This window comes from Nanorana parkeri, unplaced genomic scaffold (genome assembly GCF_000935625.1).
Source record: "Nanorana parkeri isolate BGI_ZX_2015 unplaced genomic scaffold, ASM93562v1 scaffold546, whole genome shotgun sequence".
In the NCBI taxonomy this organism is placed as follows: domain Eukaryota; kingdom Metazoa; phylum Chordata; class Amphibia; order Anura; family Dicroglossidae; genus Nanorana; species Nanorana parkeri.
The window spans coordinates 33570-48122 of record NW_017306814.1 but is presented as its reverse complement, the minus strand read 5'-3'; the positions used below and the strand labels follow the sequence as shown (position 1 = coordinate 48122).

At 40.9% G+C, this 14553-nt stretch overlaps 1 protein-coding gene across 1 annotated transcript in view; it reads right to left on the bottom strand.

Moving 5' to 3' along the window:
* Positions 1-12746, bottom strand: part of ASPH (aspartate beta-hydroxylase) — a 54469-nt gene extending 41723 nt beyond the window's left edge. Inside the window, exons 1-3 of the mRNA XM_018561812.1 lie at positions 12737-12746; positions 12579-12611; positions 4286-4371 (exon numbers count right to left, since the gene is read on the bottom strand). Coding sequence (XP_018417314.1) covers positions 4286-4371; positions 12579-12611; positions 12737-12746 — 129 coding nt within the window. The remainder of the gene's footprint in view (positions 1-4285; positions 4372-12578; positions 12612-12736) is intronic.
* Between the last annotated feature and the right edge of the window lie 1807 nt (positions 12747-14553).

Below are 14553 nucleotides of genomic sequence, written 5' to 3'. Positions count from 1 at the left end.
ACCGTATCATCGGAGGAGACTTCAAGCAGTACCATCTCCACCAGAGGACAGGTCGGGCGGCATCCGGCCCTCTCAACGACTACCCTCACCGCATGACGACCACCTGGGCGCTCTGATATCCGCCAGCGGTATGATTGATGCATGGAGATTTCTTCACCCCCTTGAAAGGGACTTCACCCATTTCTCTCACGCACACGGTACCATGTCCCGCATTGATCTTTTTCTTTTATCCCCATCCATTCTGGCCAAGACCCGCTCCTCATCCATTGAAAACATGGTTGTTTCGGACCACTCCCCAGTAACGTTATCCGTCCAAGATCTCACCTTCCCTACTTCCCCAATCTCTTGGAGATTCCCTGCCTACTTGCTAAAAGATGAGTCCTTTTGAGCCGAACTTACAACATGGTGGTCGGATTACCTTACACATAACTCCGTGCACATGGATCAACCTACGCTGTTTTGGGAAGCCGCCAAGGCGGTGCTGCGCAGTAGGATCCTGGCTTATGTCACCTCACGTAAAAAAACCACGCGGCAAAAATATACAGCCTCTTGTACCAAGGCCAGGGAGGCATATGTGCAGTACAAGTTGACTCTCTCTGAGGCTGATAGAACCCGGTGGATACAGGCCAAGCAGGAGTGCGATCATTGGCTCCTACAATACGACCGCCTCATTAGATCTTATAAGTCCTCAGAGTTCTTTAGATTTGGAGACAAATCAGGTAAGCTCATGGCCAATTTGGTGCGGGGGAATATACCTACCCCTCACATTCTCAAGTTAGCTGACAATGCGGGCAAGATACTCCCCGATCCTGCTGCCATCTCAGATGTATTCTGTACCTACTATCGCAACCTTTACGCTGCAGATGACACTGATGCGGGAGCAGGTCTGGAGTTCCTGGATTCTCTTTCCTTGCCAGCGTTGTCAGCAGATGATGTGGGCTTCTTGAACTCAGAGATAACCCTAGAGGAAATTAAAGAGGGCATACGTTTATCCCCTCGCACAAAAAGCACCAGGACCCGATGGTTTGTCTTCCGAATTCTATAAGATTCTGACGGAAGAGGTGTCCCCACCCTTGCTGAGCTTGTTCCACCACATTCTATCGCGTCGCTCCTATCCCCCCACTTTCAACGAAGTTCATATCAGACTCATAACCAAAAAAGGTAAAGATCTTCTTCAGCCAGGATCCTACCGCCCGATCTCATTGCTGAATTTTGACGCTAAACTATTGTCTAAGATCATGGCTAATCGATTGTCTATTATTCTGCCTCGCTTAATATCTGATAACCAAGCTGGTTTTGTTGCAGGTCGTTCTGCGGGTTTGAACATCCGTAAGATATTGTGTGCCCTTGATGGTATGAGGCTGTCGGGGCCTTATTGGCTCTGGACGCGGAGAAGGCATTCGACAGCGTCTCCTGGCAATGGCTTCGAAATGTTTTGGTGAAGATGGGTTTTCAATGGTGCTTTTCTGCATTTTGTTTCCACTCTATACATGTCACCTGAGGCCAGGATATTCACCTCCACATCCATCTCGCCCAGATTTCAACTACACAGGGGCACTAGACAGGGTTGTCCCTTGTCTCCCCTCCTCTTTAACATTGCCATAGAGCCACTGTCCCGCTCCATGCTCTCTCCTACGTTATTTACAGGCTTTAAATTGGGAAACTCGGAAATCAAGTCCATGCTTTTTGCAGACGACATAATGTTGGTCCTATCAGATCCTGAAACACAGATCCCGACCCTGTTAAACCACATAGCGTCCTTCGGACGCTATTCTGGCCTTAAAATCAACTTAGACAAAAGTGAAATAAAGCTGCTGTCACACAATCCCTCCCCCACCCTCTTATCAGTTATAACCGCCCACAAGCTCCAACTCAGACAACGCTCCCTCTCCTACTTGGGGATACAGATACCCCGAAACTCATCAGACCTATATGCCTTAAATTTTACCCCTATTATCAATAAAATTACTCAGAAATTGGCGTCATGGAAACATCTCCCGTTGTCCATGACCGGTAGATGCCATCTCATACGGATGGTGAGCTTTGCTCGCCTCCTTTATCCTCTACAGACCCTGCCCTTACTCCTTAAGCATAGGGATACGAAACTGCTGGACAAGGCCTTCTCACACTTCATTTGGAGGGGCAAGAAGGCTCGCATAGCTCTCCAAAAAATGCAAAATCCTAAATCACACCTAGGTATGAATCTACCGAACATCCGATTGTATAACCTAGCGAGTATATTCCGGCATGCAAGGGACTGGATTTTCAGCACTTCCTTTTACTCCAACACACTCCTAGAGCAACAACTGGCGTACCCTTGGTCCCTAGCTGGACCACTTCACTCCTCCCTGCACTCCCTACCTCCTCACTTGAAAGCGCATGTCCTCATAAAGGACACGGTAATCGCATGGAGGGAGGTCAGAAAGCTATTCCGTATGCCAGGCACTATCTCCCCGTGGATGCCCATAACATCTTCCCCGGCCTTCCCCGTGGGGGCTGATTCCCGGGTCTTCAAGACATGGTCTGCATTGGGCATCAACACTATACGTGATGTACTCACGCCCCAAGGAGGTTGCATGACCTTCAATGATCTGATCTCTAAATATCGCATTGCTCCATCCCACTTCTTACAATACGCCCAGATCACACACTTCATACGCACCCACTGTCCCCCACCAGGTCGCGCCTCCTCCCCTCAGGCCTTCCAACAAATGATGACTCCCGCGACCACCAGGCTATCCCTGTCTAATCTTTACCTTATCCTTCGGATATCCATCAACGGCCTGACAGGTTCATACCGCCCTTTGTGCAATTGTGGGCCCAGCTTATAGGCCATATCCTGGAAGACAACTATGCTAGTATCTTGAAGGGATGGCAGCAAATTAGGAAACATGTCATTTGTGAATCCTGGGGTGAACTCCAATTTAAATTGTTCCACCGAGCGTACTACGCCTTTAATTTCGTTCCTACGTCCGCCTCACCTGACTGGCTGCAACACTGTCCCAAGTGTAACATCCACCACCCTGACCTGATTCACCTGATGTGGTCTTGTCCTATGATAACCACTTTCTGGCAACGGGTTATGGGCTATATGAACTCTTTATCGGGCGGGGAGAGGGAAGCCCTACCGTCCCTCTGTTTACTGCATGATATACCCCAGGATCCCTCAATGACGTCCCCTCCAATTTCTCGCTGGGAACAATTATGCCTGTTGGCTTCCTAAAAAAACATCCTTACCAATTGGCTGCTCCCTGCCATCCCAACTGTGCTGGATCTGTCCAACACCCTTCATAGACTCATGCTCTTAGACAAATCCGACTCCCTACACAATGAAAAAAGGACAGGACAATTTTTCCATACGTGGTCAGATTTTCTCACCACAACACTATCCTTAGCTCAACTTAGGGATATTATGCTGCCCTTCCGCTCCTCCAAATGGTACGACATAGCCAAATTAGACGGCTCCTTGGGAGCTTTAGATGTGTTATAACATTATAACAATGCGAGCGATATCCTCCCGCCAGGTACTGCGCTGCTGCACTGAATACTTGCGAACTAAGATGGGGGAGAACCTGCTCTCTTTCCTTGCCCTGTTCCTATGTCCGACGTTCCTCGACCCTTGTCACACAGTCTGTCCCATCTTCGATGCTGATCCATTATAATATGGTGCACTCCTACAATAGGCCCTTTCGAACCCTGTGATGAAGCGATTTGTGTTGGTCTATGTCTGTCCACCTCTCTCTTTTTGTGAACTACCATTTAGTTATTGCTCTGTTACATGGTGGCTATAACGACCCTGTGAGGTTGTCACAGTTGTTTATTTTCTTTACTGACCTGCATTAATCTGTAACCGTGTTAACCACCCGACCTTTCCTACACTGCTTGTATACCGGGTTACTATGATGTCTTCTCATATGTATTTGCTTTGAACAAAAACCAATAAAAAATTACATGCTCAAAAAAAAAAAAAAAAAGTTACACTAACCCAAAACTTAGCTTCTCTGATATGGAGTATTTTAGTAAATGAATGGAAAATAAAATAATTATTTGGGTTTTAAAAATGTAGTCCTTTGCCCTGGTCTTTTTGGATTGAATACTATTGCTGCTTGTGGCACATACACACATCTATGACTACAGATAGAAGAGCATAATGTTAATGCATCAATATGAGAACAAAAACAATTGTGACCTGTCTGAATAACAATCTATTTACTTACATATTGCATACATAAATGTACATGAACATACTATATTTGAAGAGTGTGGTCTACTTATATAAACTTGCCCTTTTCCTTCGTTTTTCAGCAGCATCAAGTTCAGCTTTTATCGTCTTATCAAACTTGTTTAAGAGCTTGGGTTTCTTTTTCTTGGCTACAAAACAACATAAAGGATCCATATTTTAGTAATTTATCTTATTATCACAGTTAACGGCGTATGAGTGCAGTGTGGTTATACCTTTGATTCATTGCATAACAAAAATACAGTTATTATCTTGAAAGCAATGTGTTTTCTACAGTTAGCACTGCTACAGAAACATTATATTTTTAAATTTGATGTTATCTGACTCACTTTTTAAAGAACAACACTGACGTAAAGCAGTACATAAAAAAGCAGAATATTATTTTACAGTGAGTACCTACTGGAATCATTAAAGTGACACTAAACGCAGGAGTTAAATCTTAAAAATGCATTCAAGTACCTTAACTATTAACAAAAATGTATCTTATTTATTCATCACTCAGGTGTAGATTCTCAAATCATCTCTGAATTGGTGCTGACACTGTCCTTCCTTTTGGAGGGTGGCTACTTTTGTTCCCCATGGTCCCTGTGTGTGTTGTAAAGTAGCCACCACTCCAAGCTCGCTCCCGTGATGGACGATCATTTCAATACAAATTAGTAAACTAAACATGAGAGTGCAGTCTATCACGGGGTGATCTTGCAGAGGTGACTACTTTGCAACGCACACAGGGACCATGGGGAACAATAGTAGCCCCCCTCCAGAAGGAAGCACAGTGTCAGCACCAATTCAGATATGATTTGAAGATCTACAGTGCAGTGATACACAAATACGATACATTTTTGTTAGTAGTTAAGGTAGTCGAATGTATTTTTAAGATCTAAGTCCTGAGTTTAGTGTCACTTTTAATACAGCCAAACAACACTACCCTCTGGCATGAGAATCTCATCCAGTACCCTGATACCCAACATCAGCAGGGTACTGCACCCGGTCACTGTTTGCGCTGTTTAAATACTTCTATCACTTACATTTGATGAAATTTGATTATTTATATTTGCCTAGTCTCAGTTAGTGAATCCTACCTTTGGTTCACAATGAGGAGAAGGCAATGGTCATGTTCAAGAACAAAAATTCAAACCTCTCCGCATCTCCTAACAGCCCATGGGTCATTAGTATGGATTCATTATTATTCGTATTCTTTTTCGGAATGTTCGTTCAATTTTCGACTAGTTAATGCGATCAAATTGATGATGATTTTTGACAGTAGTAACAAAACAAATCGAAGTGACAAGTTGGAATTTTTTTTCTCAAACAAAATTCTAACAGTGAATGCGATTTTCATTCAGTAAACTCGGTAAAACATTTCAAAGTTGAATGTTAAAATCAAATGAAATTTGCAAATTACATTTGTGAAGTCTCTGATGGCAAAATCAAATGTGCTGATGAGATTTTTCGTATGACGTTCTACAGAAATACTAAAAAACATACGGGAGCAGAGGACGCTGATTTGGAGATCCCCTCAGACTTCCCCTGCTGGAGATTTTATATTTTATCGTTTCCTTTTACGCTTATGATCATTGGCTTTCGTGTAAGTACATTTTCACTTGCATGTTGTACTCATCAAATAAAAGTTTTACACTATGGAGGCGCTCTGTGTTGCTTTTGTTCTACAGAAATCTACCAATGCGTGGCCAGCTTTACTGGGTTATGCTGAACAGTTATTTCAGCACTGGGAGTGCTTTTTTATTCGGTAGTAGCTAAACTAGACTTCCATATTTCCTCAATGTACAGGCACTGAAATGTGCTTGCATACAATGTCCTTCTGAAAGTTGCACCTGTGTGCCCAGGGGGGCAGTGAGTACCATTCAAGCAAAAAAGCACTAAAGCCTATCCTCCTGTGGAAATCTGGCTCTGTCTTTAAGGTTAAAACACATAATAGAACAGACAAAGGGTGATATTTTTATAGACCGGTATTCCATCTTAATAGAGCTTCCCCTGTTGCTCTAGGTAAGCTGTGCAGTCAGTAAGATGTTTTGGAGGCATAAAGTGTTATAGTTTTAAAGTGTCAGATTCTAGACCAAATATAAGTTTCCACCTAATGCCAGCAAAATGATGTTGATGGGCTTTCCTTAACTTCAAATTAGTTTTGCACTCCCTCGCAAGGAATGCATAACCTGCTTGACACTGGTGAAATAGATTAGGTCAACTGCAGGTACAATACAACTGTCAATGAATTCTAGATGATCAATGATAACAAACTGATGCCATGGACACAGGCGCTAAAAGGTGCCCATACACCTTACAACCATCGCACCACTTTCGGTGCGCGGTGGTTGTAAGGTAATTAACATCTCGTATGATCTGCCCATCTTAGACAGGCAGATCGTACTTGCGATCATCGCAAACCCTCCCTGTCGAGGGGAGGGCTTCCGATGATTCCAATGCTGAGCGGGCAGTGTGCTCTTGCGCACACCGGCATTTGTCTACCGAGCATGCCACTAACCCGCCGAAAATCGTACGATTCTCGGCGGGTTTTTGAGCGTGCTCGAAAGACAAAAGACGCACGACCGTACAGTAGAAACGGTTGCACGCCTTCCATACACTTGCCGATTATCGTACGATAATCGGCAGGTGTATGGGCAGATATTTTTGTGGTTAGAAATGTCAACAGCTACTTTAGGTTAACTTTAAGAAAACTTGTATTGAACGATAAATGGGGGTTTTAATTTTTTCGGTGGAAATGCTAGTTGCCCAGCTGTCCCCGGCTTTAACATCTTTTGAGATCCTGTTCAGGAAGACTCGAAAGTCAGAATAAAGTATGTACCGATGCCATGGGAAATTAAAATCTGAAAAAGTACTAGAAAAGTCCTGATTGAGAAAGTAATGAAGCTACTAAACCACTATGGAAGCCAGGGAACTAGTATTTTCAAGACAGGTCATCAATGGCCTTTTTTTATATATATTTCATTAGTTCAGGTTTCCTTGAAGTTATAACATAATGCTAGATATCTGCACCATACAGCTTAAAAAAAAACCTGCCATTAGAAAAAAATTTGTGAAAATGCTAGGTCCCGGGCTGCCACTGTCATAAACAGTTATATAGACCTGTATGTGTTATATCCACTGATGCTATACTAAACATACATATCATAAACAAGCTACTGCCTGCACAAAAAATGTATCACATTGGCAGCACAAAACAAAGGCACACATTGCTATTACTGGTTTCTTTTGTCATGCATAACTTCTTAATTACCGTCCTGTCTAATTAAGACAATTAAAGGAACCACTAAAGAATGAAACAATGCTCTTTTATTCTGGTTCATTATTTGCAACCCAATTAGAAAATGTGTGCAAAAGCTAATAATTCAATGTAATTAAATATTGATTTTTTTCAGCGGTAGATTAAACAGGCACACACTAATTTCTTGATAACTAGTAATTCCACATTTTATCTAGAATTATGTAAATACCTAACTACTGACATTCAATTAAATGAAGGCTGCAATGCTAAAGCCGCCCATTCTACAAAATGAATTAGTGAGAAACATTCACATCGCATCTATTTCCCTTTCTGGAGAAACATATTAACCAGCAGAGGCATTTATAGAGAACAGATGGTAATATTGACACTAATGTTCATGCTTTATCTTCTGCACCTGACTGCCCCACTAGCCCTTTTCCCTGGGGTTGCCAGGGTTCTTTTCTCCTCAACAGCAATATGAGCTTGAAAAAAAATCACAGCCCTTTCCCTAAGCCCACTTCTCTTTCAGTAACACATAATGGAGTAAGACAATAAAGGGATGCACACCACAGAATCATATGTCAAGAGGCTGAAGGCCCACAAGAGATTGTGTGAAAAACTGGACACATCTGTTGATCTGGAATAGCTACTTAGCTTTTGCTGGAGAACCAATGATGGCTGTTACAATTCTTGTGTCCTACAGACAACCAGTGCCCTGTAAACCTGTGAAAGTTGTAGATTTTTCCCAGTATGTACACCTTAGATGTGCCTAAAAATAAGGGAAGTTGAAGAACGTCACCAGCAATTAAGTGTTCATTTATTGAGCCTGATGAAGGGGACCCTGCGTGGCCCCGAAAGCACTTGCAAATGAGGGACAGCATTCTTTAATAAATGAACACTTAATGGTTTGGTGTGCTGATGACGTTCTTCAACTATCTGCATGTGGTGTCGCCAACCGCAGTCATTTTGAGCACCCGCTGGTGTATTCACATGAGAATCCCGGTAAAGTGTGCAGCAAGGATCCTTTGTCTTGTAAAAATAAGGGAAGGCTATTCATCTGAATACTTTAAGAATTGACACAATTCAGGTGCTTCACTTACAAGATGGTTTATAATAGGGATGCACAGATATATCGGCCGAAAATGGCACTTTTGGCATAATGCCGAAAGTGCCATTTTCCTGCCGATACATCGGCGATTGCCAGGCTTCTCTCCTTCCCGCTGGGTGCTGTTCTGTGTCCCAGTGGGGAGGAGAGAAACTGTGTCAGAGAGGAGAGCCAGGTACAAACACTCAGCGATCAGTTATTGCTGAATGTTTGTACATAATTGAGAACATGGTATGTTAACTATATCCTCAATTATGAATGAATGGGAGTGATCCACATCACCTCCTGTTCATTCATATTTGTGGTTATAGTAAACACACTCTGTCCTCATGTTATCAATGAACAGGAACACTCAGTATAGAGGATTCCTGTTCATTGATAACAGGGGACACAGAAAAAGAGATTGAGGACTCTGTATTCTCAATCTTTTTCTATTTTAAAAGGGAAATATCAGGGGTCTGTTTAGGCCCCCAATATTTCCCCGAAGCCCCTAAAAGTAATGTAAAAAATACAACTATTTAATAAAAAATTAATAAATAAAAATAAATATTAAAAAACATTGAAAAGTTTATAAAAAATAAATAAAAACTAAATATTTAAAAAAATTAAAATAAAAAACATTTTCGGTATCGGCCTGACAATTTTTTTTATTTGGTTTCGTTTTGGTTTTAACATTTCCATTTCGGTGCACCTCTAGTTTATAAAGACAATTCAAAGTCATATTTAAAGTTTGAAAGTATCCTGTCTGACCTGTCTGTCCTAATACTGTCTTAATATTTATTTGGACGGCCTTTAGCTTTCACTGGCACTCATTCGCCGTGGCATTGTTTTGATAAGTAATGCAGTGTCCCAACATTTATTTCCATCCAGAGTTGCATTCATTTTTCACCAAAATCTTGTAGTGAGGATGGGAGAGTCGGACCACTAAGTCTTCTATAGCACATCCCAAAGATTCTCAATGCGGTTAAGGTCTGCACTCTGTGGTGGCCAATCCATGTGTTCGAAATTTATGTCTCATGCTCCCTGAACCACTCTTTCACAATTTGAGCCCAATCAATCCTGGCATTAACATCATGCAATATGCCCTTGCCATCAGGAAAAAAAAAATCAATTGATGGAAAAACCTGATTATTCAGTATGTACAGGTAGGCACCTGACCTAATTTTTGGGTGACATAACAAGTGAAACATATTCATGATTGTAGTAATTATCAGAAGGAAGGCTCAATTAAACCAATATAATAACTGTGAACCGTGTTCTGTATGGAAAGGTCAAGATAATAGAGAAAAAAACAAGGTGACACCCGATGTTCCTGTGTACATAGTCCAAGCAGATCTTTTAAGGTTACATTTGTGTATCTAGGCATACCTCACAACTTTTTGGAAAGAAGAAAAGGAACACTTAAGGTCCCCACACACCTTACGATAACCGTGGGAAATCCAGCGATCGTACGATTATCGTAAGGTGTGTGGAAGCCGTGCGACCTCTACTACTGTAAGGTCGCACGACTTTAAACTTACGAACATGTTTCAAAACCCGCCGAGCATCGTACGATGTTCGGCGGGTGTGTAGCATGTTCGTGAGATAAAAGCCGACGGGCCGGTGTGTGCAAGCGCACACTGCCCGTTCGGCATTGCGGTCATCGGAAGCCCGCCCCTCAGGGGGCGTGGCTTGCGATCATCGCAAGTACGATCTGCCTATGCAAGATAGGCAGATCGTACGTTTTTTTAAGTACCTTACAACCATCGCAAGACAAAAGTCTTGCGATGGTTGTAAGGTGTGTGCCCAGCCTTAATAGTTTAAAGCATGTAGGCAAAGGACACGCCATGCCATTTTACAGACCATGACAAATGACCAAAAAGTGATGCTTTAACTGACAAATAATTGTTTTTTTACCACTTTTTTTGTATGCTTGGTTATTAAGCACTTTGCTACCAGAGCAATTTTTTTACACATGTGCTAAAATGGCAAAAAACTGCATAAAACTTGAAACATTATATATATTATTTATATTGATTTTTATAAAAGCAAATTCCTGCTTACTTATTGCATCTGCGCAGGACTGGGTTACTAGAATTTGCTTTTACTATGACTAAACAACTCAATTCACATGCTTTTTGTGTGAACATTCCCTTTAGGTAACTATCCCAAAAGTCCCACAACAGCAGCATCCAATACACGTTTTAGTATAGTCATCCTAATACAAACTGTTAAGTGATAAAATGCTGTCGGATTCTACAAATTAATGCAATTTTTAAAAAATATGTCATTCCACACGTCAGCCATAATCCTGGAACATCTACCCTCATTGAATATTCTTCTCATATTTATTGATAAAACATGATAAAATAGAACGTTTACAAATACTAAACTTCAGAAATGTGTTTCCACAGTATCAGCTGCAGGGACCAAGCACGTGAAATCCATGGCAGGGAGCATTTTGATATCTAAATTACTGGCGCCATCTGCTGCAAAAGTCAAGAACAGGTTCTGGAAACCTTCACTCGTTTTCCGGCAAACAATACATAAACAATAATATAACATGGAAAAGAGTGCATAATAAAAAGTAGTGTAGATCTTAGTCTCCTTCTACAACTGTTTAAGTGCCTTTTTTAATTGCAAACAATGAATGAAATATGAAACACTTTCTATCTAAACTCTGATGTACTAAGACTATCTGTTGCTTTTTTTTTGTATGCAGCATCTTTGTTTTTTTTTTCAAAACACACTCTATATGGACACCATGAATGATATGTCATTAGGGCGTAGAATCCTGTGTTGGATGCAGTAGTACACAAACCTTATGGGGTTGAGTTATGACCCCAGAGGCAAATCATCATACCTCCCAACTCCCCCTCATTTGAAACCAAATCCCTTGGTCCCTCTTTTCTCCTCAGGTGTCCCTCTTTTTGGTCTGATATACAGATATCTAGGAAAGGGTTCTTTTTAACTACCAAATGTGTTATTCTATGCTAAAACCTTTATATTGTCTCTTAATTATCTTTTTTGCTATGTGGAAACACCATTATAAAGGAAAAGTAATGGTGAAAAACAAAAAATTCTGTGTTTAACCAATAATTTTGCCATACAAATTTGTTAATAGTCCGCATGGTATTGATGTGTCCATTGCCTAAATACAATGTGCTGCAAGGTGTTCTTTCTCATCTCAGAAAGTTGGGAGCTACGAAACCATATTTCTTTTCATTGAAGTCAGGTTACTGAAACAGGACCGTTGATTGGTTGCTATGGTTTACGGACTTTGCTCTTGGGGCTTGTTCACACCACTGACAGTGCGTTCCAGAGCGGTTATCTACTGTATCGCATACTAAACTCCCCCTTAGTACCCTAGCTATTAACACAAATGTATCTTATTTGTGTATCACTCAGCTGTAGATCCTCAAATCATCTCTTAATTGGTGCTGACACTGTGCTTCCTTCTGGATGGTGGCTACTTTTGTTACCTATGGTCCCTGTGTGTGTTGTTAAGTAGTCACCACTGCTAACTAAACATGAGATTGTAGTCCATCACGGGAGCGAGCTTGGAGTGGTGACTACTTTACAACACACAGAGGACCATGGGGAACAAAAGTAGCCACCCTCCAGAAGGAAGGACAGGGTCAGCACCAATTCAGAGATGATTTGAGGATCTACAGACGAGTGATACACAAATAAGATACATTTTTGCTAATAGCTAAGTTTCTTAAATACATTTAACAATTCCTGAGTTTAGTGTCACTAAGTAACAAAGCAAGGAGCAATGCACAAAGAACTGTAGCCCATAGCAACCAATCCTAATTTATCTATCATTGCCCAAAGTGAAAAGCTAGAATTCTATTGGCAGCACCATCTTAATAAAGAAGTCGTGGCGTGTGTAAATATAGCTGTACAGGGAGAAGAAAGATTGTATTTTGTGTTTCATGTCTTGTTTCTGACACAAAGGTGGACATTAGTGAAGAAAAACAAATACATTATGCATGAGGCAAGGTTTATACCTTTCTCCTTTTTTTGAGTGAAAGATTCATCTCCTGTGAAAACAAAACACGTATGTTTTAACAGTAATATATGCATCAAAAGAGTAAGAATGCAAATAGACGTCTGATTTATACAACACAATGCTTTGTGAGCTCAACAGGCATCACACATTACTAACCTGCTTCCATGGGGAAATAGAACAATCATATGACATGATTTTATGTGTCACTAAATTACCTTCATAGCCCAGCTTAGCTTTTCCCTTATATTATGAAAGAGTATAATAAAGAAAAAGTACTTTTATACAAACTTCCATACAAGGCTGTTAAAGGGCAAAAAAGAAAGTAATTTACAATATCTATGTGTCTACTGTTACTTAGAATTTTAAATGTTGGAAGTTATTCAACATTCCCATTCATCAGAAACAGGCTCCACATCTAGGACCTCAGAAAGAATCCTTGCTTACATATTGTTGGTGTGAAATAAAATGAAACGTGACAACAAAAACACATTCAGGGAATTCACTATCACATTTGCACCTGAATTTGGGTGCTAATGCAGCCTGAGAAATGTCTGTGCCAAAATCTAAAACATGCTGTGCCATTTTCTAGACCACTAACGACTCCTGCGCCAAATTCAAGTTGTTCTTATTTGCGCCATATTTCATTCTGGCGCTGTGTTTGCAACATATTAAATAAATGAACTGCAACAGTTTGGTAATAAGAAAAATTACGTAAAGTAATACCAAGTACCTTTTGGCATAGCTAGTCTGTGGCAGTAAGCAACACATACGTCAGATGTGAATTTTTCCTTGAAATAGAGGATCCAACTGAGATCTGTCTCAGACACACATGCCACACTTTGGACAGAGACGCAACACATCTATGTACTTTATCAGTGTGCATATATCTGTCCCAAAATTGGTCTCACATGCCAGCGCCAATTTCATAGGTTTTCAGTGGAGGTGGCACATCATACACTTGAGCGGTAAATCCCCTTTAATTCTTGAGCAGGTGCCGAAATGACCGGCGGATGGCACCGTCTGAAAACAGCATTTTAAGAAGAGAAGTCACCAGCACACTGTTTTCTTCATAATAAACCTGCAATAAACCTATCACTGAAAGGGTGCAGTGTTTTGGGGCCACACAGGGACCCCTTCATCAGTGATAATCAAATCAACCCTGTGTGGCCCCGAAATGTTGCAACTTTTCCTGTGATAGGTTAATTCCAAGACATCAATAAAGGTGTTTTAATTAATGAAGAAAGACTGGTGACACTTCTTCCAATGTTATACATGAATTTGGTGCAAAGAACGATATTATTCCTGTAACCCTGAGACACTTTTCGTATGTGTCTCAATGACTCTTTTTGAAATTCTCTAATTTCTCTATTTATATGTGTAAAGCACAATCCACCCCCAACTGTTGCCTAACAATGATTATCACCAATTAAATTAAAAGCCTAAACCTAGGTTAAGCTAATCCAACTCTTAAATTCATATTTTTTTCGGGATGCTTACGTAATTTTGGTTTCAACCAACACTAATTTGACCACAGTAAATGACACCTAACATTCACGAAAAAATTAATTGAAGGCTGACCAACCGCCTATGGCTCATCACTATGACTGGCCACCACACTGACCAATAGGATGAATTGGGAGGTGGATTAAACTTGGGCACTATCAGTATGTGTTGAGGCATGCATATTAGAGCACTCTTGTAGACTGACTACTTCATGCACATTCGTTGAAAAGCTGGGTGTCAGGTGCTGGACATCAATTTTCAACCCAAACAGTAAAGTCACTATTAAAGCCTGATGAGAAAAATAAAAAAGATGATGAAAAGGGCATTTAGAAAATATAAAAATGAAGGAACACTGCAACCACTTGAACGTTACAAAGGATATAACAAAATATGTAAAAAGGAAAAAAATATCGCAAAGATTCAAAACGAGCAAGAGGTTGCAAAAGAGTGCAAGATAAACCCCCCAAAAA